Here is a 25,860-nt window from a genome sequence, read left to right as displayed (position 1 = left end):
TTTAGTATTTTATATGTACATGTTGTTCTATGAGCAGGAGTGATTTGACTGTGCAGTAAGCAGATAAAACTCTGAAGACCCAGGCAGCCAGTTTGAAGAGTCAAAAGGTGTAAAGTGGAAAGGTTTTGTTCTTTAAATACAAGAGCAGTGTGATATTACTATGCAGAGATGATGTTTCCTGAGTTACTGCTGGTTTAACTAATTATGCAGCATCTTTCTTACAGGTCTTCACAAAAGGATGGGTTGTCATGGCCTTCTCAATTTTGGAAAGAAGCTGCTTCGCCGGAAAGTTGTGAACTGGACCAGAGAAGAGAGCAAGCTGTCACGATGCCTCAACACTTTTGACTTGGTAGCTCTTGGTGTAGGTAGCACACTTGGTGCGGGTGTCTATATACTGGCTGGAGCAGTGGCACGAGAAAACGCGGGACCTGCGATTGTTATCTCTTTCTTGATTGCCGCATTGGCTTCTGTGTTGGCTGGACTTTGTTACGCAGAATTTGGTGCTAGAGTTCCAAAGACTGGGTCTGCTTATCTCTATAGCTATGTGACTGTGGGTGAGCTGTTGGCATTCATCACTGGTTGGAATTTAATTCTTTCTTATGTGATTGGTAAGTACTGAGGGGCATGCAGAAATACTGTAGCATTCATCCAGAATGCCTGTCTGATTTGTACACTAACTTTCACTTGCACAGTCAGATTGTTATAAAAATAGAAACTACAGAATACCTTGCACCTACAGCAGCCTCCAGAGCTGAGCATTTCAGAGCTCTTTCCGGAAATTCAGTCATCCTATGAACTAGGTAAATATTATAGGTTAACAGTTTGGATCAGTGCCAGGTTGCCACTTCTGCTTCCTTTAGTTTAAACGGATTCATGCAATATTGGCGTGAGGCCCTGCTAGCTGTCTTCCAGGAATCAGGATTTTTCCTTCTGCTATGGAAGAAAAATCTGGTGTTCAGCTGGCGGGGGGTGGGGGAGTCAGTTTCTCACTGCTTCAGCATCTATAGCATTTGCTGATTAAGGATCCAGTCCTGCTTCCATTGAAATCAGTAGGTATTTTGCATTGACTTTAATGGGTGCAGGATTGGGCCCGGTGTGGGTTGCAGCACTCAGGCTCAGATCTTCACAGATATTTAGGTGCCTAACTTCCGCTGATTTCATTCCAGTGCCCAATCCAAAGCCCCTTGAATTCAATGGAAAATCTCCGGTTGACTACAATGGGCTTTGGCTCAGGCCCTGAGTAAGTGGACAACTCAGTTCACACTTATGGGGTTTATAAAGAAATCATTTCGGTTAATTAAAGATTCGTCCATTTAATCAAGTCATCAAACACTTCAAGTGTATTATGGTGCCACTTGTCATGGTGCCAGAGCTCAGACTGAAACCACCATACACCAGTTAAGGGAAGAACTCCACTAGCTACAATGACAAACAATTTTCTATTAAATTATTAAAGGGGGGTTTTAAATTACACTTTATGGGAAATATTACCATTAAAACTGAGATTGATTCCCAGGGTGCCTGGCAGAGATCAGATAAAGACTTGCTTGGTGACATATGTGCTGCTTGTCTTGGCTAGTATTGATTCCATTCTGTATATTACATGAAACCTCTTTACATTCTAGATTTTGTATATGAAATGAGAGAGTGCCAGGTAAGATGCCCAGAAGTTAGTGTTCTGATATTCTTTTATGAATTGGGTTGATGTCAGGAAGGGGATAACATGTAGTTTAAAAAAACTCCAAACAAACTGATCCCCCTTCCCCCCCACACACTTCCAGATTTCCAAAATAGGTTCCTCTCAAGGTGTTTTGTTCTATAGAAAAATGTTAATTACCTCTTAGAGATGCATCCTCCAGGGTTTAATTGGAGCAATAAATAGAAGACTTCTGTAGTCCAGCAGTTCTCGTTTATCTAGATACTGTACTTATATGGGCTTTATCACCATGGTATGAGAGAACCAATAAAGCAGAAGCTATCAGGGGGATTTCGGGCTAGATAGGGTCGCATGGTCCTGATCCTGCAAACACATTCACTTGAGCAAAGTTAATCATAGGATCTGGGCTTAGATTGGCATTTCTGAGACCTTTGTTCTTCTCCTTATGGCTTTCATACTACACCCTAACCTTTTTATAAATGGCTATTTGGTGTGATTTATTTTAAGGTGGCATAATAAAAACAATAATATTTGTATCATCTTAAAATTAAACTAAACTATTACCATAGGACTGTGTTAAAGTAACATTCAGGTAGAATACCCTTAAATATAGACAGCTCAACTATTTCCCTGATAAAACTGTTGGGGGGAAAAATATCTTGCTCAAATATTACCTACAAACTTGTTTGAACCAGAGTTCTAAATCCCAAATATGCATGTGTGGGCATAGCAGGCGCATCCCAGGGGGAGTCCAGGACAACAATTGTGACTCCTTCCTTCCTTCCTCCTTGCTCGTGGGGAAGAAGTAACTTACTACAGTGCATTACAGGGCGTAGCCTCTTCTTACTTTCCTCCTCATGCCAGGTTTGTCCTGCTGGTTGATCTGTTTGGGGACAGAGCAAAGACTGGCCACTGCCTTGTAGGGTGACCACCTTTTCAAAAGTCAAAAGTGGGACACCCTGGCCCCGACCCCTGCTCCTCCTCTTTCCCCTGAGGCCCTGGCCAGGCTTGAAGCTGGAGCAGGGCCGTCATAAGAACTGCCCAGGGATGGGCAGCTCTTCACCTGCCCTGGACGGGGGGACAGGGTGCCCGAGAGCAGCTCCCGGCCCCTGTCCCTGCCTGCCAAGGTGCGCCGCCTAGGGCATGTGGAAGTTCCAGGGCTTTCCACAGTGGCCTGAACTCCCTGGGCAGCTCTTACTACTGCCCGGCTCTAGCTTCTGGCTTGGGCAAGGGCAGGGCCTGGGACGGGTGGAGCAGGGGGCAGAGCCTCATGGCAAGAGGGGGCCCACCTCAGCCCACCCCACTGGGAAAAGGCTGGCATCACCCCTGAGCCTTGGGCACAGCAGCACTGGAGGGAATCTGGGACAATTGCTGTCCCAGAGTAGGGTTGCCAACCCTCCAGGATTGGCCTGGAGTCTCCAGGAATTAAAAAATTAATCTTTAATTAAAGATTATGTCATGTGATGAAATCTCCAGGGATACATCCAGCCAAAATTGGCAACACTATCCCAGAGTCATGCAGCCCAAGACTGGCGCTTGAACTCTGCATTTCGACACTGCCCTGCCCAATTTGGGATGGGGGTCACCCTACTCCATTCCCTTCTTTGCCAGCTTGCTCACAAGAGGGAGTAGTGACTTGTAACACCACACCTTCATGTGGTTTGAACCTGGGCCCTGTGGCTTGAGCCTTTATTGCCTGAGCGAAAAGACCTACCTATGTTGGCCTAGGCCAAGGCTGTAGCAGGCTCATCAACATCTGTTAGAGGGGGGTGATGCCCTGCTAAATAGGTCTGAGTAACATGGAGCTTGCTTTCCCCTAGCCCCTTGTGCTTGGACCTGAGATATGGGCAAGCCCTGCAGGACTCAGTTATGCCCTATCTTTCCCTGCACAGCTGCATGGGGCTACTTCCAGGCTAGATTGTCATTATTAGTTTATAATGATCACAAGACCGTCACTCAGGTCTTTTTGGCTAAATAGTGGATCTGTAAGAATTAGTTTGTCAGCCTGTATTTTCAATTAGAATTCTCGTTCTTGGTATTAATTTCAGTTTCAGTTGTAAGAGCGATTTCACATCAGTGTTAACAGGGAAAAAATTACAGTTGTTAGGGTGAAAAGTTTTATAAAAAATGGTGCTATATAGTCATAAGTGGTCATTGGTGGGGCCTAACCTTGCCAATACTCATTCCTTGGAGTAGTACCTACTGCTACACTTCATCCTATTGAAGTCACTGGGACTACATTGTGTCTCAGCAGGTGTTGGCTACAGCTACTGGAATGGCACTGAACGATGTTGGTTCTCTGTCTACTACACTTGCAGCTCAAGCGTGGTCAGCACTGGATCAGCTGCACCTGTTGTCAGCAATGGGGAACTTCTGTAGCCTAACCCACCGCTTTGAGGATATATATTAAAAAAACAACCCCTAGATAAAACCAATTTGAATGCTGGTCTGTTCTGTAGCTCCTTAGATGTGCATTAGATGCATGCATTTAAAGAGGTTAGACGGTGAGGAGGAGGAGAAGGAAAGGAAGTGTCAATGCTGAAAGAGTGTTGAGGGATTTTTAATCTTCAAAAGCTCCAAAGTTATTTACATCTTGTCCGAATTTGCGAGCTACATTTCAGCATTTATCTTGCAGTGCGGTATTTTTCTGTCCCTGCTGTAGAACTTGAACATGGATTTACCCCGCACTCCAGGATTTCTCTTATATGATAGCTTCTATTTCCTAGGCAACACTTCAAGCTGTGGGGTGGTTGAGTAGCTCAAGAATTGGGTTTGAAATATATGGGTCCTGCTTTGCTCTCTGTTAAAGACTGACCTGGCTCCCACTCTCCCAGTGAGTCAGCTGGAATCAGTAGAGTCACTCTGGATTTTCAGCAGTGTGACTGAGCAGAATTTATCTCCCTGTAACCCCAGGTTTGAATCGCAAAGCAGGGACCAGTTTGCATTTTCCTTCAACTCCCATTCAGTCAGTGGCAGCTGATCCTGCTCACGGGAGGGATGTACAGCATTGGGGATAACACTGTGACTTAAAAGGAGGAGGCCCAGTATATCTTATACCCTCCTGTGATTTGCTTTTCCTGCTAACCTGCTCATCCCCCTTTTCCCGTCTTAGGGCTTCTTTCTCCTCTCACACCAGCGGTTACACTAGTGGAACACCTTTGAAGTAAGTGGTTTACTCCAGTGTGGGAAGCGGTTTCCTCACAAGGGATCTTGGGGGCATGAAGGCTGCTGGGGGGAGGGTAAGCAATTGCTAGGCTAGGACTTCTGCGAGAGGGGTTGTCTCCTGAGATTTGGGTTTGTAGAGAAGCTGAGCCTCCAAGTGGACCCGTGGACGAGGGTTCACTATTCGCCCCTGCTAACTGAATACCAGGGGTCAGCTGCACCCTTCTTGGGCTGATCCCTGCTGCTGTCATGCAGCAGTAAGTAGTGCCGCTCATTTAGAAATATTTTCTAGTCATGAAAAGTGCTGTGTTTCCTTCCTGTTTTCTGGTAGGAACATCAAGCGTGGCCAGAGCATGGAGTGCGACGTTTGATGAACTCATAGGCAAGCACATTGAGCGCTTCTGCCAAGAGCACATGACAATGAACGCTCCAGGGGTGCTAGCAGAATATCCAGATATCTTCTCTGTTCTCATCATCTTCATCTTAACAGGTAAAACCTTTGGGAACGTTGCTGGGATGATACTTACTTTTCTGTAATTTCATTGTTTGCTTTTGGTGAACGAGCAAAAACCCTCATTTATTTTGGACAATTTATTAAAGGCTCTTTTGTTTGCCCAAAGTGTCGGATTGACCTATTTAGCAGCTCTGGAGTTCAAACTCTGCACATCCTGTTTGCGAGCTCTTTCATTAGGGGAGCATTCAAGGTGTTTACAGGAACACTGGTGAAACAATCAATCTTTATACCATGTAGAGTAAGACAGGGAGATTTGTTACCTTGAGACAGGTATGGAGGGCTTTTTTTTAAAGCTATTGCAGAGGGACTCTGTTCTATTATTCTAACTCCCACTCTGATGATCTGCCAGTTTATATAGCACACTGGCCAGGAAAATGTGGGGGGAAAGGACGGAACTAAGTAACACCCTGGTGCATGACTGTTTATTTTAAAATATGTGAACTTCAATTTGCAGCAGTGATTGCAGGACTCAAGAGAAATAATTCTGCATGAAAAATAAACTGGTTTCTCTCTTTCCATAACATCCAAAACATGTCTTCGGTTTTCGATTGGAATGCAGGGAGTATTTTGTACAAGAGCAAGAATTAAAATCAAAACCCAGCTGAACTTTCACCCAAATGTCAGACTGAACCTTTCAAAACTTTGTCAAACGTCATATTAATTAAAAGAAAATCATTTCCCTGCACCTGTATGCTTCCTAGCGGGTAGGAGATACCATGATACCACAACAGAGGCTCTTCTTGCAATACTTTAGGCCTGATCAGAAGCAGGAAGTGTCAGAACTCTCACAAGGAACCATGTTCTTATGAGGTTCCCAGCCGTAGGCCCTGTTTTTGCAAGCCCTTTGATGAGTGTAGAACTCCCGTTGAAGTCCATCAGAACCCCTCATGTACAGGGCTTGAAGTGCTGAGCTCTGAGTTAGCAGATGTGAGGGAAGATTCTGTACTCAGTTAATCTAGATGTAATGGAGTGGCTCCAGATGTAAAGTGGTCTGACTGATCAGAATTTGGCCCCGGAGGTTCCATTTGGGTTTGATTTGGATCAGTAGTCAAACGTATGTGCTTACTTAAATTTCTTTATCTGTAGAGTGTCACCCACTGCTATTTGAGAGTAAAACTGCGTCAGCAGCTTTTTTCTACTGCATGGGAAACCTCTTCAGATTTTGAACATTTTGCAAAAAGGCTAAACCTTTGCAGCTGCAGAAAGCTTCTGAATAAGCAGCTTTATTTCCACATATAAGCAGTGGCAGAGCTAGGTTTTGCAACTGGGTCATTGGTGGCAGGCTGGAGAGCAAGCCCACTCCACACTACGCAGCAGTGGTGGCTCCCGGGCTGGGACTGGCTCCTCACTCCTGACGTTGCGACCTGGCGCACGAGCTCACTGCAACATTCAGGTTTGGCCCAGCACGACAGAGAAGCAGCCGGGTCAAATTTGAGTGAGTGGTGTTGTGACATGGCACACAAGGTCACGTGGTACTGCGACCCTGTGCTTCGTGTCACAATGCCTGGAGCAGGGAGCTGGGCCCAGCTGCTGCTGTCAGGTGAGTGCACAGCAGACTCTCGCTCCAGCCCTGTGAGAAAGGTGCCACACATGCACCTAAAGCCCGTGGTGTCCCCCCCCCCACTTCTATTAGCTCTGCCACTGTATATATGCCCTGTAGTTTATGCCTGTCTCAGCTCTTGAGAATCACCTACTTTTTGGTGCCTGATTTCTTATTTTCTGGTTGCCCACCCTGCTTTATCTAGATCTTCTGCTGTGTCCACCATCTATTTCATTGCTTATTTCCTTGTTTCAAAAATACAAACTTGGGCCTTTGTTGTATAGGAGGTCAGACTAGACAATCACAACAGTCCCTTCTCACCATATAATCTATGAACTCCACATCTGTGAGTGAAATAAACTCTCTGTTGGCCAAATCCTGGTCCCATCACAGTGTTCCCCCCACACCCCCCCCCCCAGTGCTTAATTTGTGCCAGGGCTGAGCCCTGGCACCTCTAAGCTTGACAGTTCAGAGCCCCGGCACCTCTCGGTTTGCTACATCAGTGATGAATGTAAAAAAATTGCTTGAGCCCTGGCATTTTTAATTGCTTGACCCTCAGCGCCTCTTTCATTAGAAATTAAGCATTGCTCACACTTCATGTTGATGTTTATCACTAAGACTACATGTTAGATTTTGGTTACACAGGTAACCTCTTTCTTAAACAGCAAGCAAGGGAGTAGGAATGCTAGTTATTAGCTAAATATTGAAAAAGAGAAACAAAATCTGTTATTCTAAATGCAGAGTGCTGACTCGTTGTTATTGCTGGCACTTTTAAAAATATGCTATTCATTAAGATGCAAGTTTTTAAAGAAATGGGCTGAAATCTTGCTCACAGCGAAGTCAATGCCAGAACTCCCCTTGGCTACAGTGGGGTCAGGATTTTCCCCATGACCTTTTCCTCTGTGATTTATAACACAAGAACTAGGGGTCACCAAATGAAATTAATAGGCAGCAGGTTTAAAACAAATAAAAGGAAGTATTTCTTCACACAGTGCAAAGTCAACCTGTGGAACTCCTTGCCAGAGGATGTTGTGAAGGCCAAGACCATAACAGGGTTAAAAAAAAAATAGATAAATTCATGGAGGATAGGCCCATCAATGGCTATTAGCCAGGATGGGCAGGGATGGTGTCCCTAGCCTCTGTTTGCCAGAAGCTGGGAATGAGCGACAGGGGATGGATCACTTGATGATTACCTGTTCTGTTCATTCCCTCTGGGGCACCTGGCACTGGCACCTGTCGGAAGACAGGATACTGGGCTAGATGGACCTTTGGTCTAACCTAGTAGGGCCATTCTTTTGTTCTTATGATTCGTTCAATTTAAGTGTCAGGTAAGTGACCTGCTGTGTCTGATCCCTGCACTGGCATGATACTTGCCCATCTTCCCAAGGAACTGTTGAAGATGGCTGGTACTGGTGACTTCTGCGCTTTAGCCAGGGCCTGCATGACCACAATGAGGTACTTCACAAAAATCACCAATGATGCTTTCTCCAAGGCCTAGAGCTAATTTGATCTGTGGTCTCTGGATGGAGTTTGTATTTACCAAGGGCTCAGTCCTATTGACTTTAATAAGACTGTTTTCATGAAAAAAAAGGTTTGCAGGGTTGGACCCTATCTTTTTGTATTAGACTTTTACTCAACCTAGCAGCTTTCCAGTGTAGAGAGACCACTTAAATGGTATTTTTTATTAGCACAACAATGCAGTGAGAGAGACATGCACAAAAAGTCAGGGCTTCCCTTTGCTCTGCTGCGGCTGGGCCATGTACTGTTGTTGAAGGAATGTCTGATTGTTCTTTGTAATTTTTCCAGGGCTTTTAACTTGTGGAGTGAAAGAATCCGCAATGGTAAACAAAATATTCACCTGCATCAACGTTCTCGTCCTTGGCTTCGTTATGGTGTCAGGCTTTGTGAAGGGATCAGTCAAAAACTGGCATCTCACCATCGACGACATCTATAACACGACCAATGCTTCATGTAGAGACAAGTAGGTCACAGCATTTCTTCTCTTCTCACGTTTGCTTATTCAAGTCGATCCGTTTTCAGGGACCACTCAGAGATTCACGCATCGTCATTATGGGCCAAATTCCAAGGCTTTGCCAAGTGGTCACTCGGTCTGCACTCAGGCAGAAATCCCATGAATGTCAGTGGGAGCTCTGCATGAGGGAGGGTTGACTAGACACTTGAGATTAGATCACCTGTGATTAAAAACCACAGCTGGGAGGCCATGTGGGAGAAAACCCCTGTGAGAATCTCATTGCTAAGAGGGTGAGAGGGACATGGACACATTCTGGCTCTGAATAAGGAATTTAAGGTTGGGCTCTATTTCTGTAACAACATCTCCTTAAATTGGATGAATCCTACGGTTTCTGAAATCATTTGAGCAGTGAAATGTTTTATAGTTGTTTTCCACCATAGTTTGGGCATATATACAGTGCTGGAAGGCATTTAAATAGTCGTTGTCCAGCTTGAGTCATTTAAACCAGTAAATGTACTAGGAGATTTTCGGTGAAGCTAATGGCTCATTCCACTTCTAGTAACACTGTCATCGCTGTGCACACTTCAGCGCTGTCAAGTTATCCCTCTCTTCTCCTAAACCTGGGACTGATCACCCACTTGGTTCTTGCCTCTTCTGGAATTTGCGCAGTTATTTCTGGCCAGGGCTCTGCTGCTGTTGAAAGCTTCCATTTTATGAATCTGCATTTAGATGAAGGACAGGAAAAGAAAGAAACAGTTTTGGGCCAAATCCTCACGTGGTTTATTTCCATATGGGAGTTAATGGGCCTTTGCTTAGTTAGACAGGTTCAGGATCCGGCCCTTGCTGTGCAAAAAGAAAAAAACCTGACTAATAAAAAAGGGATACACAGCAAATGCAATTAACTGCTGCAAAAATGTATGGATTATACTGTTTAACCACAAAGTGCAAGCAGCTCTTCTCAGAACAACTCTTAACGCTGGGGAAAAAAAGCAGATTAGCATCTGGAGAGATAGTCACAGGTAGCAGTGCTGCACAGAAGTGTCAGCTGTCATTACATCACTTGTTAATTCAGGGTGGAGACAAGTCAGTTTATCAGCAATGTGAATTAACACAATGAAAGTAGTAGTCGTAATGGACCTGTTTAGAAGTGAATACACAGGGACCTGCTTATAGTAATTTTGGATGTAGAGAAACTTCTGGGAGTGGGCCAAGGCATGAGGTCCATTAGTACTAAGGCAAACCTATTGAAGTCAATGGCCCAGTAGGCTAGTAGGCACCCAGTGAGATTTTCAAAAGTGCCCAAGCAGATTTGGCACCTACCTTCCATTAATTTCAATGCAGTTAAGCACCTAACCTGCTTGGATGCTATTGCATCCCAGTAGGTACCTATCTGAATCTTCAATACGTAAATACCTTTGAAATCTGCCCTAAGCACCTCAGTTAAAATGTAAATCCCGGATTATTTGGGTGCATTGCTGTGTGCAAATCAGAAATCCAGTTATCATGATGCTGCAAATCTTTTCCCCTGGCCCAGGCCTGAGTGAGGCAGCTCAGCAGTGAAGAGGTTGGCAGGGATTGTGGAGGCAGGAATTCTTCCCTCAGGCTGTGGAATGCAGCAGAGCTGCTCTGAGGCTGCTACTGCATGTCCTCCATGGGCTTGTTTGGCTGGTGGATCTAATGGCTCTACCAGTCCTGGCTTGCTACCTAAGCCCCTTGTGCCTGGGTGCAGGGAAATCCCAAAAAGCATAGTTCTACAGCAAGCTGGAGTGGTGCAGGCCCCTGGCCTGGGCTCCCCACATCCTGCCCACCCCTCTGCACTGCGACCATTTGATTCAGCTGCATGTAGGACCTTTTATGGGCCTCATTTGGTTTTCAGGATTCAGCCCATAATGGACTTATTCTCTGGTAAATAATTCCCTCTGTACAAGAGGACACAACATGACTCAGCACCAGCATTGCCCTGCATGTCGTGATAATTATTCACTTTAGTTACAGCTTTTCACCCATTAGAATTGCATTTTGGTGACATGTGCCAGGGGAGCTGGGGTTTGTGCATAGTTTAGCTGCATCTCCAGAAACATCAACATTCGACTGTCTAAATTATTTTCACATGTAATGGGGCTTCCAAACTTAGGGGACTTAGCTGTCTGTATAGCTGACTGAATTGAAAAATCCAGGGCTTAGATTATTTAATGGCCCTAATTTAATTTTTATTAATGCCTTAATTATAGGCGCAAAGTTGTGCCCACAGTTATTTACACAAGCAAAACTGGAGGCCAGTGTGAGAACACTCACGAACAGGTATAAAGCTACTGTGAGCAATGTTCCCTCTAATTTTTTTCACCCATGTGCGGAATGAATTTTGTTATGTGCACCAATATCGAGGTAATGTGCGGATGTGCGCCACCAGTAGAAACAAAAAACCTATATAGATTTTTTTTTTTTTTAAAGTTACCATAGGGATAATTACTCCAGCCAGGACAGGTTAGGCATTTTAGAACTCACTACTCAAAGAATTAAATTTAAGCGTAAGAGAGAAATAAAAATTATGAAATGCATAGACCAGTCAAAAAAATAAAGTAGCACTTTGAAAGAATAAAATTACAGAGAATATATGTGCATTGCAGGAAGTATCAAGAAGTAACAACAACAACACAAATATGTTGGGAGGTGAGTGTGAAAGAGTGTGTGTGTTTGTGTAGGTTAGACAGAGACAGTGTGTGCGTGTGTATGTGTGTGACACAGAGTGTGTGTGTGTGAGAGAGACACACACTCTGTGTGTGTGTGTGTGTGTGTGTGTTTGTGAGAGAGAGAGAGAGACACACACGTCTCTCCCCTCCCCAGCCTTGGGAGAGGCGTCTCTCTCTGGCTGCTGCAGCCCTGGGGCTGGGGCCAGGGGAGAGAGGCACCTCTCTCGTACCCGCTGCAGCCCTGGCCAGAGCTGGGGCTGGGAGAGAGGCGCCTCATTCATCCCTGCTGCCAGGAGAGAGGCGCGCCTCTCCCATCCCTGCTGCAGCCCTGGCCGGAACTGGGGCCACGGGATTGAGGCATCTTCCCCTCCTCCCAAGACCTGCATGCCCCAAGCTCCCCGGAGCCCTCATTACCTCACCCCACTGCCCTAACCCTCCACATTCTCCCCACTCACCTGTGTGCGCACGTGTGCGGCTGCTGCGTGGCCTTTGATGGCCTCGTGTGCGGCCGCACAGGCGCGCACCTTATAGGAACAGACTGTGAGTGGAGTTTCATTTAGCTGCTTTATTAGTGGCTAGTGTTAACCAAGGTTACGTGGTATTTTGCACTTCTCCCTGCCCACAGAAATTGAATGCATTTTAGTCACATCTTGAAAATTGGTAAAATTATTTTTAAAAATTCAACTGGGGCAGGAGGGATTTTTTCCACAGAGATCTAAGATTTCCCCTTTTCTCCCTAGTGCTGGTGGGGCTTGACCTGTAAGACTGAAAGTAGCTGTGTGGACATTATGGCAGAGACGAGGCTTGAGCTAGCCTCTGGATTTCAGGATAGGTTGGAGCTCAGGCCTCCACTGGTGCCACAATGTCCACGCTGCTATTTTTAGCGCACTAGCATGAGCCCTGCTAACACAAGCTGGTTTGCCTGAACTGGGAGGCTCACTCCTTGCTTCAATGTAGACATACCCGAAATTACCTGTTAAAACGAAAGGTTTCCTCTTGACCAATTCCATGATTGCATTTGTAGGCCACCTTCTTTGGGCCCTTATTACTTGCAATCTATGCACGTGCTTAACTCACCCGCTGAGAGTAGCCCTGTTTACTACAATGGGACTGCTCAGAGTGCAGCACGGGTTTAAGTATTTTCAGGATTTAGGGCCTACCTAAAAATCCTTACAGTAGTAAGCAGGAGATGTAATATTTGAAAATTAAAATCTGATGAGGCCATATTTTGGCCAGAGTTATTTAAAATAAACTTTTGTTTAAAATAGAAGATCAACGGAGGACCTGAAAGTGGGTAAACTTCCTTTGAGCATTTGTATCCATTCACCATTTTCAGAATTAAATAAGTTTAAACTTTTTTGCCAGGTTGAGATGTTAGGAGACCAAGTTCAGTCTTTCCTCTCCCCTCCTCCTCCCACCTCAGCCATGTTAATAAACCCTAGAAAACAATGGACGATCTGAGCAAGCCTTAAATGCTGAGTGTTCAAAGTGTTCCCTAGCCGGTCACAGGCTGACTCAAATCTCTATGTAGTGTAAGCTGTAGCAAATGCCATCATCTCCTCTATAAGTTTGTTGACCATGTGTACCTGAAAGCACTCTCCCTCCAGCTCCAGTTAGGGTGGATTCTGTTACAGGTTGCAGGAACGCACTTCAGATAGGTGTCTGTACTGAGGCAGAATCTCTCCTGATCTCTTGTTCTTTTCAGTCAAACACAGGTAGATCTGAAGCATGGTGTTGGGGGGTTTATGCCCTTTGGATTCAATGGAGTCCTCTCAGGGGCAGCCACATGCTTTTACGCCTTCGTAGGATTTGACTGTATTGCCACCACAGGTAAGCAGAAAGCTCTCATTGTGAGAGAACACTTGTTTCCCATTATGAGCTTGGCTGCCCTCAGTAACGTCACATGATACAATTTACAAATGACTCAAACCTCTTCTCAGCTGAATCAGGAAATCATGCTGTGCACTAGCTGTCCTATGGAATCACTTCATCTTTTCAGTTTTAGGGTCACCCATCCATCCTTCTTCTCCCGCCTATTGTTTCTAAATTTAAGACTTGCGTTGTACACTCTGAGACAGGGAACATCTTTTATTATAGATTTGTACAGTTGCTAGATCATTGAGTCCCTGATCCTGACTGGGAACCTCTAGTTGCTACTATAATGCAAATAAATAATATTTCTGATTTCATTCACTGAACATCACATCCAGATGGTGCCCATCCATTCTTTATTCTTGTGAGATTCCAGGACTTCCCATTTTATGTTGGTTTGGAAAACTTCAAGAATAGGCTTCCACTGCACTGTCCTAGCTGAAACCAGGAAATGCAGCAGTGCGGTATGCTGATTTGTGGGGCAGTGGGAAGAAACGATCTTGGGCTAAGTACAGGATTGGGAGTCAGGAGACAGGGCTCTGTCCCCAGCTCTGATATGGTCGTCTTGTATGATCTTGAGACAGTCTCTTGGCCTCATGGGTCCTGATCTACAAGGTGCTCAAGAGAGCTGGCTAGTCACAGGTTTTATGGTTTTTGTTTTTGTTTTTTGGGGGGGTAGGGGTGGCTAGAAAAATGGCCTTTTTTCTAAATTAAAAATTTTGGCAAAACATTTGTTTTCAAAGTTTTCGGTTTCATAATATGGAAACGTAGGTTTGGGGGAGTTTTCTCATCTTTATTTCCCCCGGAGTAAAATGAATAAAAGAAACTGAAATGGGGGTGAGGGAGGAGAAAGGATGGACAAAAGAAGGATGGTGATAAATTAGAGGGGATTCAGAGAAGAGCCATGAGAATGATTAAAGGATTAGAAAACCTGCCTTATATTATTAGATTCCAGGAGCTTAGTCTATTTAGTTTAACAAAGGGAAGGTTAAGGAGTAATTTTATCACAGTCTGTAGGTATCTACCTGGGGAACAAATGTTTAACAACGGTCTCTTCAATCTAGCAGAGAAAGGTAGAACCTGATCCAATGGCTGGAAGTTGAAGCTAGATAAATTCAGACTAGAAATAAGGCCTACATTTTTAACAGTAAGGGTAATTCATCATGGAACAACCAACCAAGGATCATGGTGGATTCTCCATCACTGGCGATTTTTTAAATCAAGCTGGGATGTTTTCCTAACAGATCTGCTCTAGGAATTATTTTAGGGAAGTTCTATGGCCTGTGCTATACAGGAGGTCAGACTAGATGATCACAGTGGGCCCTTCTGGCCTTGGACTTTATGAATCTATGAAGTGTCAAAACCAAAATGGATACATTTTCGAAGAAAATTTTGAATACATGAAAATTCAGCCCCCCTCTTTGGAATCCTGTGGAAGGAAAGTGACTGATAGTTTCCACAGAGATTTTTTTGCGTCCATTTTTCCAATTAGCTCAAGTGCTTCCCGATAGGAGCAGAGCACCTTCCATTCCCTTTAACCTGCTGAGGCACCTAGGGCCAGAGTCTTCTCTGAACTCCCTGAACTTACACCAGAGATTAACCTGATTCAGAGAGCCCGATGCCCCTGTGAATTAAGAGAGAGCAACTGTATCGGGGTGAAGCACCCAGCGCTATTTTGGAACGAATGCTGGCTCTCTGAATTGTAGTGATAATGATTCTTCTCAAACATTCAACTCCAAAACTTGTCACACAAAGTGGTGGCAGTCCCCTTTAAGGCCGTGATTATGAGGGAGATTTCCAGGGACATAAATGGCAGGGCTGGCTCCTCTTGACTATCTCTAGGAGCTGGCCACCTTACTCTCCCAGGCTCCTTTGAAAGCCCCACCTCACCTGGGAGTCTCATTGAATTAGTCTTTTTGTTGTCTGTGGCTGCAACTTAACTGTCTTTGTTCTAGGCGAAGAAGTGAAAAACCCTCAGAAAGCGATTCCCATTGGCATCGTCGCCTCGCTCCTGATCTGCTTCGTCGCTTACTTTGGCGTGTCAGCTGCCCTCACGCTCATGATGCCCTACTACTTGCTTGATCCAAACAGTCCTTTACCCAATGCATTCCAGTACGTGGGCTGGGAGGGTGCCAACTATGCAGTGGCCGTTGGTTCACTTTGTGCCCTTTCTACTAGGTGAGATGCTGTTCTCTTGTACTCTTCTCAGTGCAGATTTGTATTTCCATTGCCTCCTCTTTCTGTGTGTTACGAGCTAAGGACCTTAGTCCTATGTCCCTTACACTGGTGTAACTCCACTCCAGTGATGTTACTGTGGATCTATGCTGGGGTAAGTGCCAGAGGATTCAGGCCCCCTGGGTCAAATCTGAGGCCCACTGACTTCAATAGGGCCAGGATTTCACCCTGTGTCAAAAGGTTCAAACAAATTCTTAGAATTAGGTTTCAGAGCTGGAAGCTCCCATTTGTGACTCAGGAAACCTCCCTCTTAAGGACCGTCTGAAATTGTGTGTCTCTTGAATACATAAAAAAGAAGCGTTCTTTTACCAGTAGCCCTGGGGAAACAAGACACAACTGACTCAGACAGAGCAGATGTAAGTGGGAACAGCTCCATGGAACCAGTGCAGTTTTTGGGTGTTTTGCACCTCTGAAAATCAGGCCACTTCCATACAGGAGCCGAAATCTGGATGTAGGGCACAGATCCTCCAAGGTCCTAGGCACCTAGTGCCCGTTGAAATCAATGAGAGTTAAGTGCCTAAGGACCTTTTAAGGATCTGGGGCCTAAGTGCCTAGCTTTAGGTATCCAAATTTGCACATCTGGAGCCTCGTTCCCAGCAGTGAGTAGTATGTCTGTGTAGTGGGGGCAGCACTTGGGGAAGACCTTGGAATTGAAGCTTTGTTAACTAAAGCCATTCCGCTACTGGGCTGCGATTAACGCACTTCCATTTTTCTACCTTCGGTCCCTGTGTGGTATGAGAGCTGTACTAGTAAATAATGCCTTTTTCTCTCCTTAGCCTTCTTGGCTCCATGTTTCCGATGCCTAGAGTAATTTATGCTATGGCAGAAGACGGACTGCTGTTTAAATGTTTGGCTACGGTCAGCAAGAGAACCAAAACCCCAGCAATCGCTACGGCAACTTCAGGGGCTGTGGCAGGTAAGTGCCAAGAGTTGCATGAATGCACAGAAAGCAAAAATATGCTCCACTATGGGGAAAATACAGCAACTCAGCTCTAATCCTCCATATTGTGTTCTCTATTTCCACAACATGGCTTCCTGAGCTTAGTTCTGGGTTCCCAAAGTCTGAATAGCACAGGACTAGGGAAACACAAAGTCTCTTTTGTGGATATAGATCTTTCTCATGGGGTCTCTCTCAGAACCCACTACTGCCTTCCTTACTCATGCCAAGTAGCGCCTTACTCCACTCACTGTGCGCTGCTATGGTTTTAAAAAAAAATTAGCTTCGCGCAGAAGGTGGGCAAGCCCAACCCAGGGTCCCTGTGGCTGTAGACTTGCCTGTGCCTACGTACCATGGTGACAGATACTGTATAAAACCTTTACATAGCAGCCGGAGCTTGGCAGATAACAGTAGGTAACTGTGTCAGGTATCTGCCCTGTGGCCTAGGCATTTGTTACAGCTGGTAAGATTGCCCCCCAACCCTCACAAATCCGGGAAGTTTAGCCTCCCAGCTATCAGAGAAAAGCAAAAACTCCCTAAATAGTTAACAACTAACTCTGTGCATGTGTCTCCTCTTTACCCACAACCCCAGAGCTGGGACTGGCAATTGGTGCTAGATGCACCACATATGGATGCTGTGGACATTTCAGCTCTTGTGAAACTCTGGCCTTAGTTGTGGGGGCTGAGCATGTGTCACAGCTTTAAGGTTATTTTAATATATTTGTATTTTGTGTCTTTCATGTGTTTAGCTGGTCTCCTTTCTAAAGCCCCATATAGCTCTTTTTAAAGCCTCCTATGGGGGCATTGGTTTAACTTTCTGATCAAGGTGCATGGCCAGCAGAAATAGCCTTCCTCCAACTGGATGGGTGGCATGATGCTTTGCTCTAACGGGATCACATGACCCTAGGAACTTGGGCCCTAAGCATAGGCCTGTAGTGCCTATGTCTTAGTCCTGCCCTGGTGCAGGGTTTAACAGTCCTCCCTCTCCCCCCGTCCCCCCCACTGGGACCAGAGTATCTCTCCTCAATGGGTCTCCACCAATCAACCTTCATCACACAAAATCAGTAATCCTTCCCCAGCTTGCTCACTCCTGGACCAGAAAGGAGCCTTATATTGTCCTGCCATCTTTCCCATCAGGCCTTGCTGTAGCCTGAAGTCACCTGATCTGGGAGGAAAAGCAGCACAAGCAGGAGCTGGGGCCTGAGCTCTTCTTTAAGGCCCAACTTACCCTGTGACACCTCCCAAAAATGTGTTTGCAACGCATGGCCAAGGCTTGCTCACCTTCCTGATGTGATTAGTCCCGGTGACTCCAGTCATGTCTTTGCCACACGTTTTTACCAGCATGACTTTAAAACCTCAGTGGGGGTTTGTAAACTTGAGTAAACATTACAGGCAGAGAAGAGTCACAGACAGAAAGAGACTGGAATGCGTCTTTCCTGTGTTACGCACCCCACCTCCTCTTGAGCTGTATACAGCCTTTACCTAGCAGCCTGAGATGGGCAGATACCAGTAGGTAACTGTGTCAGGAATCTGCCCTGTGGCCTTAGGCATTTGTTAACAAGTTCCTGAGCTTTGACTAATTCCTCCTGGAATGTCCTTTGGGTCTATTCTGTTCCCTGCCTGATTAGAAGAGGGCCAACCTGCCACGGTCTGGTTCTTATTGCCGAGTATAGGGTGGGAGGGAAGTGCTGTAGAGACCAAACAAAGCTCTTAGAGTCATTCTAGGCTGCGTTAGTGTGGGCACCAGAGAGGATTACAGGGTCTGTCTGTGTCCATCAGCAGCAATAAAGAGTTTGGTATGTATTCATTACACCTGAGTCACATCTCTCCTCTCACAAGAGACACTGCAAAGCCCAATGTGTCCTTGGGGTTTCTCTCAGTACAGATCTGAAGACAGAGCAATGGTCTTGCTTCAACTGTATTGAATTTGACTCCCATAACATGACTCTTCTGCAAGCTTATCAGTTTCTGTTTTCCACACTCCCCAGCTGCCATGGCCTTTCTTTTTGACCTGAAAGATCTTGTGGATCTTATGTCCATCGGGACCCTGCTGGCTTATTCCTTGGTGGCAGCCTGCGTATTGGTACTGAGGTATGGATTAATGTGATAAACTGTTTGCCAGAGCCTGGGAATGAGCGACAGGGAATGGATCACTTGATCATTACCTGTTCTGTTCATTCTCTCTGGGGCACCTGGCATTGGCCACTGTCGGAAGACAGGATACTGGGCTAGATGGACCTTTGGTCTGACCCAGTACGGCCATTGTTATGTTCTTATGATATCCTGGAACCGTGCACGAAGAATCATCTCTTGGGAACATAAAATATCCTCAAACGTAGCACACATGCCAACACATGACAGGGGCATAGCCCTGGGTGGGCTGTGGCCCACCCACTTAGCATCCAGCCCCACCCAAACCTGAGCAGGGGTGTAGTGGTGTGGGAGGGCCCCTGTATTTATTTACTTTGCAATCTGCCTCCTCTGGGCAGCACCGATCAGGGGCTCACACCCCTGTCCCCACCGGGCAGTTATTATTTGCACAACACAGAATCAGTCTAACACCTTGGACTGGACCTTCCATAATGGCTTTCTGTTTTGTCCAGGGTGGGCTTGCAAAGTTCGCAGTCTAGATCTTCCTTTCTTATTAGCATCCACTACAAAATAAAATGCGCTGGCAACCCTGAAGTGATACAACTCTCTTCAATAGGGGTGCGATACAAAGTCCTAAAGGTACCCACGCTCCTCCTTCGCTCTCCCCGCAAAGCACTAAATAGGCACGTCATTGGTGCAATTACAACCCAAATCCCTCCCACCCCCTTTGCAAAGTGCCTCCCCTCCCCAACTGCTCTGGGTGGCCAGGCGCACGGCTTGGATTTTGCATTCTCTCTTTTTTATTATTATTATTTCTTTGCAAAGGGAATTGGACCTAATTCTCCTTGCAAAGAATAAAGAGCAAAGGGGCTTTTCGTGCCCAATGTCTTAAGCTGCTCTCTCCTCGCTCTTTCTCCTACCCAGGTGTGGCACGTGGGTTTGGTTTGGTTTGGTTTGGTTCGTTAATAAGATCCAAGAGATCCCAAGCGCCAGTGGCATTCAGCTGCCTGAAAGCACAGGGTGACTGTGGAGGCTTAAGCCAGCCTTGGGGGACAAGCGGGCAGGTGCTCAGTAAAGTACAATGTGCAAGATTATCTGCCTCTTTTTTTCCATGCCCCCCGCCATCCACTTTTGCAACACCCACCACTGTCACCAAGGAGGAGATAAGATGAGGATGCTGCAGAACGAGGGCTGTCATTTCATCATAAGGCTTTTTTTTATGGAGCTTTTTCCTTTTGGTCTCAGTTTAAATAAATGTCAGCTGTTTTTCCTGCATGGATGAAAGGGGTCACTGAATGTCTATTCCAGACTTCAAGTCATTGTAAATGTCTGATGCACCCGGGCTCCGCTGTCACAGCTCCCCCCACATGAACCACCAAGGAATCAACTCCAGTGGTAAAGCAGTCTCAAGCCACATTGCCTTGTGCAAAGACTCACTGCATGCCCAGGAACCCTGCTATTGGTTAGGTTGGGATCTGGGGGGAAAATCCAGTGCGGGGATGCCTGTCAGTGGAGTCTTGCTAAGAGAGGAGAGGGGCCGTGTGGTCTAATGATTAGAGCAAGAACTGATCATAGGGCTCCTGGGTTCTATTTCTGACTCTGCCACAGACTGGCTGGGTGACCTTGGGTAAGTCACTAACGCCCTGATCCTGCAAACACTTATGCTGTGCTGAACTTTACTACTGTAAGTAAATAGTAAAGCTAAGAACAGTAATAGTGATAAAATTAAGCATGTGCATAAGTGTTTGCAGGATTGGGGCCTTAGTGCCTTTTTTTTTTTTTTTTAAGAAGTGCTGAACACCCACACTTCCCATTGCCCGAAGCTCATGGTCAGCACATCTGAAATCTGAGTCTCTAGCTGCTTCATGCCTCAGTTTACTCAGCTCGCCAGGGGAATTATAATGTTTTCCTGCTCCACCGAGCAATTATAAATTCCACGCCCTCCATGTTTGTAACAAGCTCGGAGTTGAAAGGTGCCAGGTGACTGTAAAGTATTTATCATTTATTCAAAGCCTACTTGAGGCCATTATGATGCTCCCATTAGTCACAACAGTTGAAAGATAGACACTCCTCCAGAGCTGAGGCACAGTTACAAACCCTGGGCTCTCCCTGTGTTCTCTTTGCCTGTGCCCTCTCGCTGGATTTCCCCTGCCCAGGCATCCCTGTGTTTTCATTTTATTTCCCAATCTCCTCTCCTGTGTAGCAACTGCAAAATAGCAGCTCCCTTCCAGTCCTTCGGATGGGCACGTGACTCCCTTGTCTGCTGCTACAAGCTGCTGTGCATTTCATCTGGCATGCAGCACTGCACTCACAAGGCCTCAGCCTTATCCCGGTAGAGCTAGTGGTGTAAGCCACAGCCGCTTGCAGGCCTGAAGAATGGAAGCCTGAGTTCAGCGGAGCTTCAGTTTCCAACTTTGCTGCCTGATGTTGCAGCATTTGAGTTGCTGCATAAGTTGTGAGAGGTTCTCACGACTGGTGCAATCTTGCTGAGCTTGCACAGCTGCAAAATTCCACACGCATCTTCATTGAAAATACATCTGCCAAAAGAGATTTAAAAGGGGCCCTTTGAAATGGGCTGTTCCTTTACTTGAAGCTTGTGGTATAAACCTACGGAGATTCACCAGTAAGGCTCTTCGTTAAAAGAGAGTTACGGGTGAAAGCGTGCGTTAGAGGAGTTTTTCTTTCTGTTGTGGTAGCACCTGATCAGGCATCAAGGCCCCGTTGTACTAGATACTGGCCACATGCAATACAAAACAGTCCCTGCTGCAGACAGCTTACAATCTTAGCATATGACATGAGACAATCGGCAGATACAGCAAATAGATGGGGTGACAAGGCAACAGTGAGATGATCAAGTTTTGTATAATAAATAGCAGCTGCAGCATGCCAGCTGCCTAGTCCAGCTCTCCCGCCTCCAGCCCTAAATAGCTGTTCCTTCAAAATTAATGCCCAAACATTAGAAAGTCTGGAAATGAATGATTAAAAGATCCAGCCAGTTCCCTACTGCCATATCCATTACTCACTGTCACAACTCACTGCTTAGGTGCTGTGTTTTGGTGCCACTCTGCTGGGGTGATGGCCCTGGGGGGGTCTGTTAGAAGCTGGTGTGACAGAGCTGCCCTGAGCCTGTTCTAAATTGCTCAAGGGGGTGAACCGGTCTCCAGCTGCCCAAGGGATTTGGAGGCATTCAAAGGTGACATAAAAGCCACCTTTATCTCCCATCCCTGGTTCCTCTGCTGAGCATGGCTCAGGCATACCCAAGAATTGGGGCCTATGTGACCCAACGTGCAGTTCTTCATCTAGATCTGAGCAGCCTCAGCTCAAGGATGGAGCATTGCATTCTGGGACTATAACACAAGAGTGTGGGAAAGGACCTATTAGGACATCTAGTCCATGCTCCTCCCAAATCCAGGGTTGCTGCCTACAGTATGTTTTCCATACTCGAGCCGCCATTTGTGTGCTCCAGCCTCCAGTTACCTAATCCCTGTGCAGTGTCTTCCATCTGTGCATATCAGATGGCTCTCTTTGGCTCCAGACAAGTAGCCAACGTGGCTCCCATTTCAGTAAATTTTGGCCACAGCATGTCTTCTGAAGCCTTGCAGGTGTCCATAACCACATGGAGAGCTCCAATCAAGCTTTCTACTAATTCTGGATGACCATTTACTGTACCCTCTACCAAGGCAGTGCTCTTTTGGTGTTTTCCTTCTCCAAGGTACCAGCCAGAGCAACCTAACCTGGCCTACCAGATGGCTAGAACAACGGAGGAGCCAGACCCCAACGAGTCTGTGAGCACCAGTGAATCGCAGGCTCCGTTTCTTCCTGAAGAGGAGGAGAATGATTCCCGAAAAGCCATTCTGTTTCCCCAAAACTCAGATCCCTCCAAACTCTCTGGTTTGGTGGTTAACATCTCATCTTGTATCATAGGTGAGTGCCGTGAGCTGGCATCTCTCTTGTAGTGAGCCAGCTGCCAGTCTAGGGAACCTCCTTCGAACTCTTCTTGGCATCTTAATTGATAATGTATACGTTTGATTAACTGTTCTAGAGCCCAAGCGCTTGCCTGAGGCAACACAACAGACATAGAAAACCATGGATTAAATGATTGGTTTAAAAATAAATCCCTCAAACATTGAAGCTGAACATGCAGAAGCTGAATCAGAAATTACAGATGTTTTTCTCAGTCACAATTCAATAAACATTGGCCTGTCTTGTTCTCAGGTTTACTTATCGTCAGCTGCTGTAGCTTTACTGTCCTTGGCAAAGAGCTGCTGATAAAAAGGACTGCGTGGGCTATCGCCGTGATTGCCGTGCTCGTTCTCTTTTGCCTCGTTGTCGGTTTAATTATTTGGAGACAACCTGAAAGCAAAACCAAGCTCTCGTTTAAGGTAAGCGGCCTGTGAGGAAGGAATGGCAAAGAGCTATTTGGGAGCTGGCTTTGCATGTGTGTGAGAGGAAAAAGAGAGAGAGAATTTTGGTGCATATTAAAGAGAGGGGCTGATCTTCTTGGCTAGAAGTGGGTCCAGTTCAGGCTGGAACACTGGCTAAGCCATCCCACACCACTCTGCCAGTGCACCTCCAACTTGACTGTGAGCACTCCTGTTGTTACAGCACTAGCCCTCGAATACGTAGAGAGATGTCCTCTGGGAGCTAGGCAGAGATCGCCAAACTCACTTTCCTCTTGTGATCCAACATTAAACCCAGATTCCCAAAAGCGAAAGATTAGTATGTTAACAACTCACTGCACCTCTACCGAGCCCCTGGAGACAGACTTCATTCTGTCATGTGCTGAGCCAAGCAAATCACAGATCAAAACCCTGAAGGGCTTATGTTCTGTGGGCACAAACTGGTTCAGTACAGAACAAATAATCTGTGCAGTACAGAAAGGAAGCAGCAAGTGGTCACTGAAGCTGGAATGTGCCATGGAATGGCCAGGTTTTTGGTGTAGAGAATGAAGGAGCTTTGCATATTTTAACTGTGAGGCTGTCCTGTGGACAGGGAGGCGTGAAGTTCGGAGAGAGTGAGAAGAGTGACACTTGGGGCAGAACAGAGGAAGCAGGAGGGGGAAGTGGAAGAGAGGAGGGCTGAAATGTAAGTGGGAGCACAGAGCCCAGGAGGTGAAGAGGAGAGACTGGAATAGAGGAAGCTTTTGCAGAGAGTCAAGAAATAGGATGATGTGGCCAGAGCAGCAGTGAAGGGAGATGGTTTTGGCAGCAGTTTTTTGGATGGACTGGGATAAGGAGAGCGGGTAGAGAGGGAGGCCACAGAGGAGTGGGATGAATTGTAGGAGAAGCAGGAGCAGGATTAGCTGGGGTCCTGGGTGTGAGGTGAAAAAGAGAGCGAGGAATCAAAGCTGACTCCCAAGTAGGGAAGGATGACGACGATGCTGCTAACAGTATCAGAGCGGGATAGTGGAAAGGGCTTTGGAAGGAAGATGATTAGTTTGTGGTGGCAACTGGAGGGAAAATCCAAGCCAAAGGGCTTTCTGTGCACACGGGGCTGGTGCTCATGGTGGTCCTCACCTTGGGAGAATGGAGAGCTGCGTTTTGACAGACTCATCACTTCTCCAGGAGCCTCTGGCAGATGAGGCTTGGCAGCTTCCTGCTTACAAGGGACATTCATGTCTGTGTGTTATCATGACCTGCGGACGTCACTGGTCTCTCTTTCTTTTCAGGTACCTCTTTTGCCTTTACTTCCTATTCTGAGTATTTTTGTGAATGTTTATCTCATGATGCAGCTGGATAAAGGGACCTGGATACGGTTTGCTGTCTGGATGTTCTTGGGTGAGTTTAAAAATGTGTCTTTTTAGCCATTTGAGGTTGAGAACCCAAACTTATTTTAAATGTGTACGGCCAAATTCTGCCCTCCCGGTGTCCTTAGTTAGCCTCATTGACTTTAGTTGCAATGCTGGATATTGCTAGACTATCAAGCGTTAGCAAGATTAGTATTAGCTGCCAATACGTTTTATTGAGACTAAGCGGCCCCTGAGTATGAAAAGTAGCTTCCGGTTGGTTATACTGCTGACATTTCCCCTCCTTCGCTCCCACAGGTTTTATCATTTACTTTGCATATGGAATGGGGCACAGCGTGGAAGCTACGGATTCAGCACCGCCAGATTCAGAAAGAAACACGGACCCCAACTTGGACAGCTGTAAATGATAGCGTGTTCGGCTGAAGAGCAGCCCAGCAGTCACTTCAGACGAGGAAGCTTCATCTCGGGGACCCTGAACTACTTCCTCTGTTAATCCGTGCAGCAGAGGGTGGGATTCCCAGCCGTGCTTGCTGCAACTTGAAGCTCGATTTACCTTGGTGATGCAGTTAAAAGGGATCACAAGGAAAACGCCATGCCTCTGGCATACTCCCAACACTGTTCCCTGGGCTGCAGGCGCTCTCTCTCTCTCTCTCTCTCTCTCTTTTTTTTTTTTTTAATGTATAGAAAGAAAACCGCTCCTCCGGTGCCAGTTAACCTTCAATGCTGCTATGAGACTAGGCCTCCTGAAAGTCCTTCTCTCAGTAGTCCTGTGAATTAACTCCCCAGGTACTTGTTTTTAAATGGAACAGACTCTGCAATGCTAATGTCATTCCTAGATCAGATCCTTGGATCAAGTGATGTGGGCTGTATCACAAAAAAAGTCTCACCAAAAATAATCTCCCATCTGGTTAAAAAGTGCCTGCAATGAGTTACATTTTAAAGAAAAGCATCCAGTGGCATTATTTTAATTGTATTTAACTTCTGAAAAGGTACTTGTATACTTTAAAATGCAGCTTTGCCGTGATGTTTAGGGGAGCTGCTCTGAGGCTGAATTCCCTTTACCTTCATGCAGCTAGTACAAACAAATGCTTCTGTGAATAACAGACCCTGCTGCTCACTAGAGGGGCCTCCAGCTGTAGCTGTAAATCTGCTTGGTGTAAGTAGTTCAGTGGCGCTAGGCGTGGGTGTCTCCAAAGAGCCCTCTGTCAAAGGCAGTGGAGATAGTCCTGATTTATGCCAGTCAAAGTTAGAAGAGAAGCTGACCCTGAGAGTTTGCTTTTGACATCAATGGGCACAACAGGTAGAAGCCCGTAGAAAACGACGCACAAAAGATTCTCACAGTACTCAAAATTCTGTGGGGGAAAGTATCTGAGACTCTCACAGCTCCTGTCAGCTCTACCAAGCAACCCTTGTGTGCAATGTAAAATGTCCCCTTAGCCAGTCA

General features: G+C 46.0%; 1 protein-coding gene across 1 annotated transcript; it reads left to right on the top strand.

The window, feature by feature from the left end:
- Positions 1 to 238: 238 nt before the first annotated feature.
- On the top strand, positions 239 to 25,334 carry LOC113406813 (high affinity cationic amino acid transporter 1-like). Its single transcript, XM_026653558.1, has 11 exons — positions 239 to 608; positions 5,151 to 5,309; positions 8,680 to 8,854; positions 13,241 to 13,365; positions 15,363 to 15,585; positions 16,419 to 16,558; positions 18,568 to 18,670; positions 22,383 to 22,594; positions 22,886 to 23,052; positions 24,339 to 24,447; positions 24,714 to 25,334. Exons 1-11 carry the CDS (start codon positions 239 to 241, stop codon positions 24,821 to 24,823), a joined length of 1,893 nt encoding a protein of 630 aa, XP_026509343.1. The 3' UTR covers positions 24,824 to 25,334.
- Positions 25,335 to 25,860: the final 526 nt, after the last annotated feature.

Source organism: Terrapene carolina, unplaced genomic scaffold, assembly GCF_002925995.2.
Source record: "Terrapene carolina triunguis isolate 2854851 unplaced genomic scaffold, T_m_triunguis-2.0 Scaffold141, whole genome shotgun sequence".
NCBI lineage: Eukaryota > Metazoa > Chordata > Testudines > Emydidae > Terrapene > Terrapene triunguis.
Note: the sequence above shows the minus strand (reverse complement) of the source record. Positions and strands in the feature narration are given on the sequence as shown.

Coding starts and splice junctions, on each gene's coding strand:
- LOC113406813 (XM_026653558.1), top strand. CDS start 239: ATGGGTTGTCATGGCCTTCTCAATTTTGGAAAGAAGCTGCTTCGCCGG. Junction 16,559..18,567: donor AACTTCAGGGGCTGTGGCAG/GTAAGTGCCAAG, acceptor CACACTCCCCAG/CTGCCATGGCCTTTCTTTTT. Junction 23,053..24,338: donor AAACCAAGCTCTCGTTTAAG/GTAAGCGGCCTG, acceptor CTTTCTTTTCAG/GTACCTCTTTTGCCTTTACT.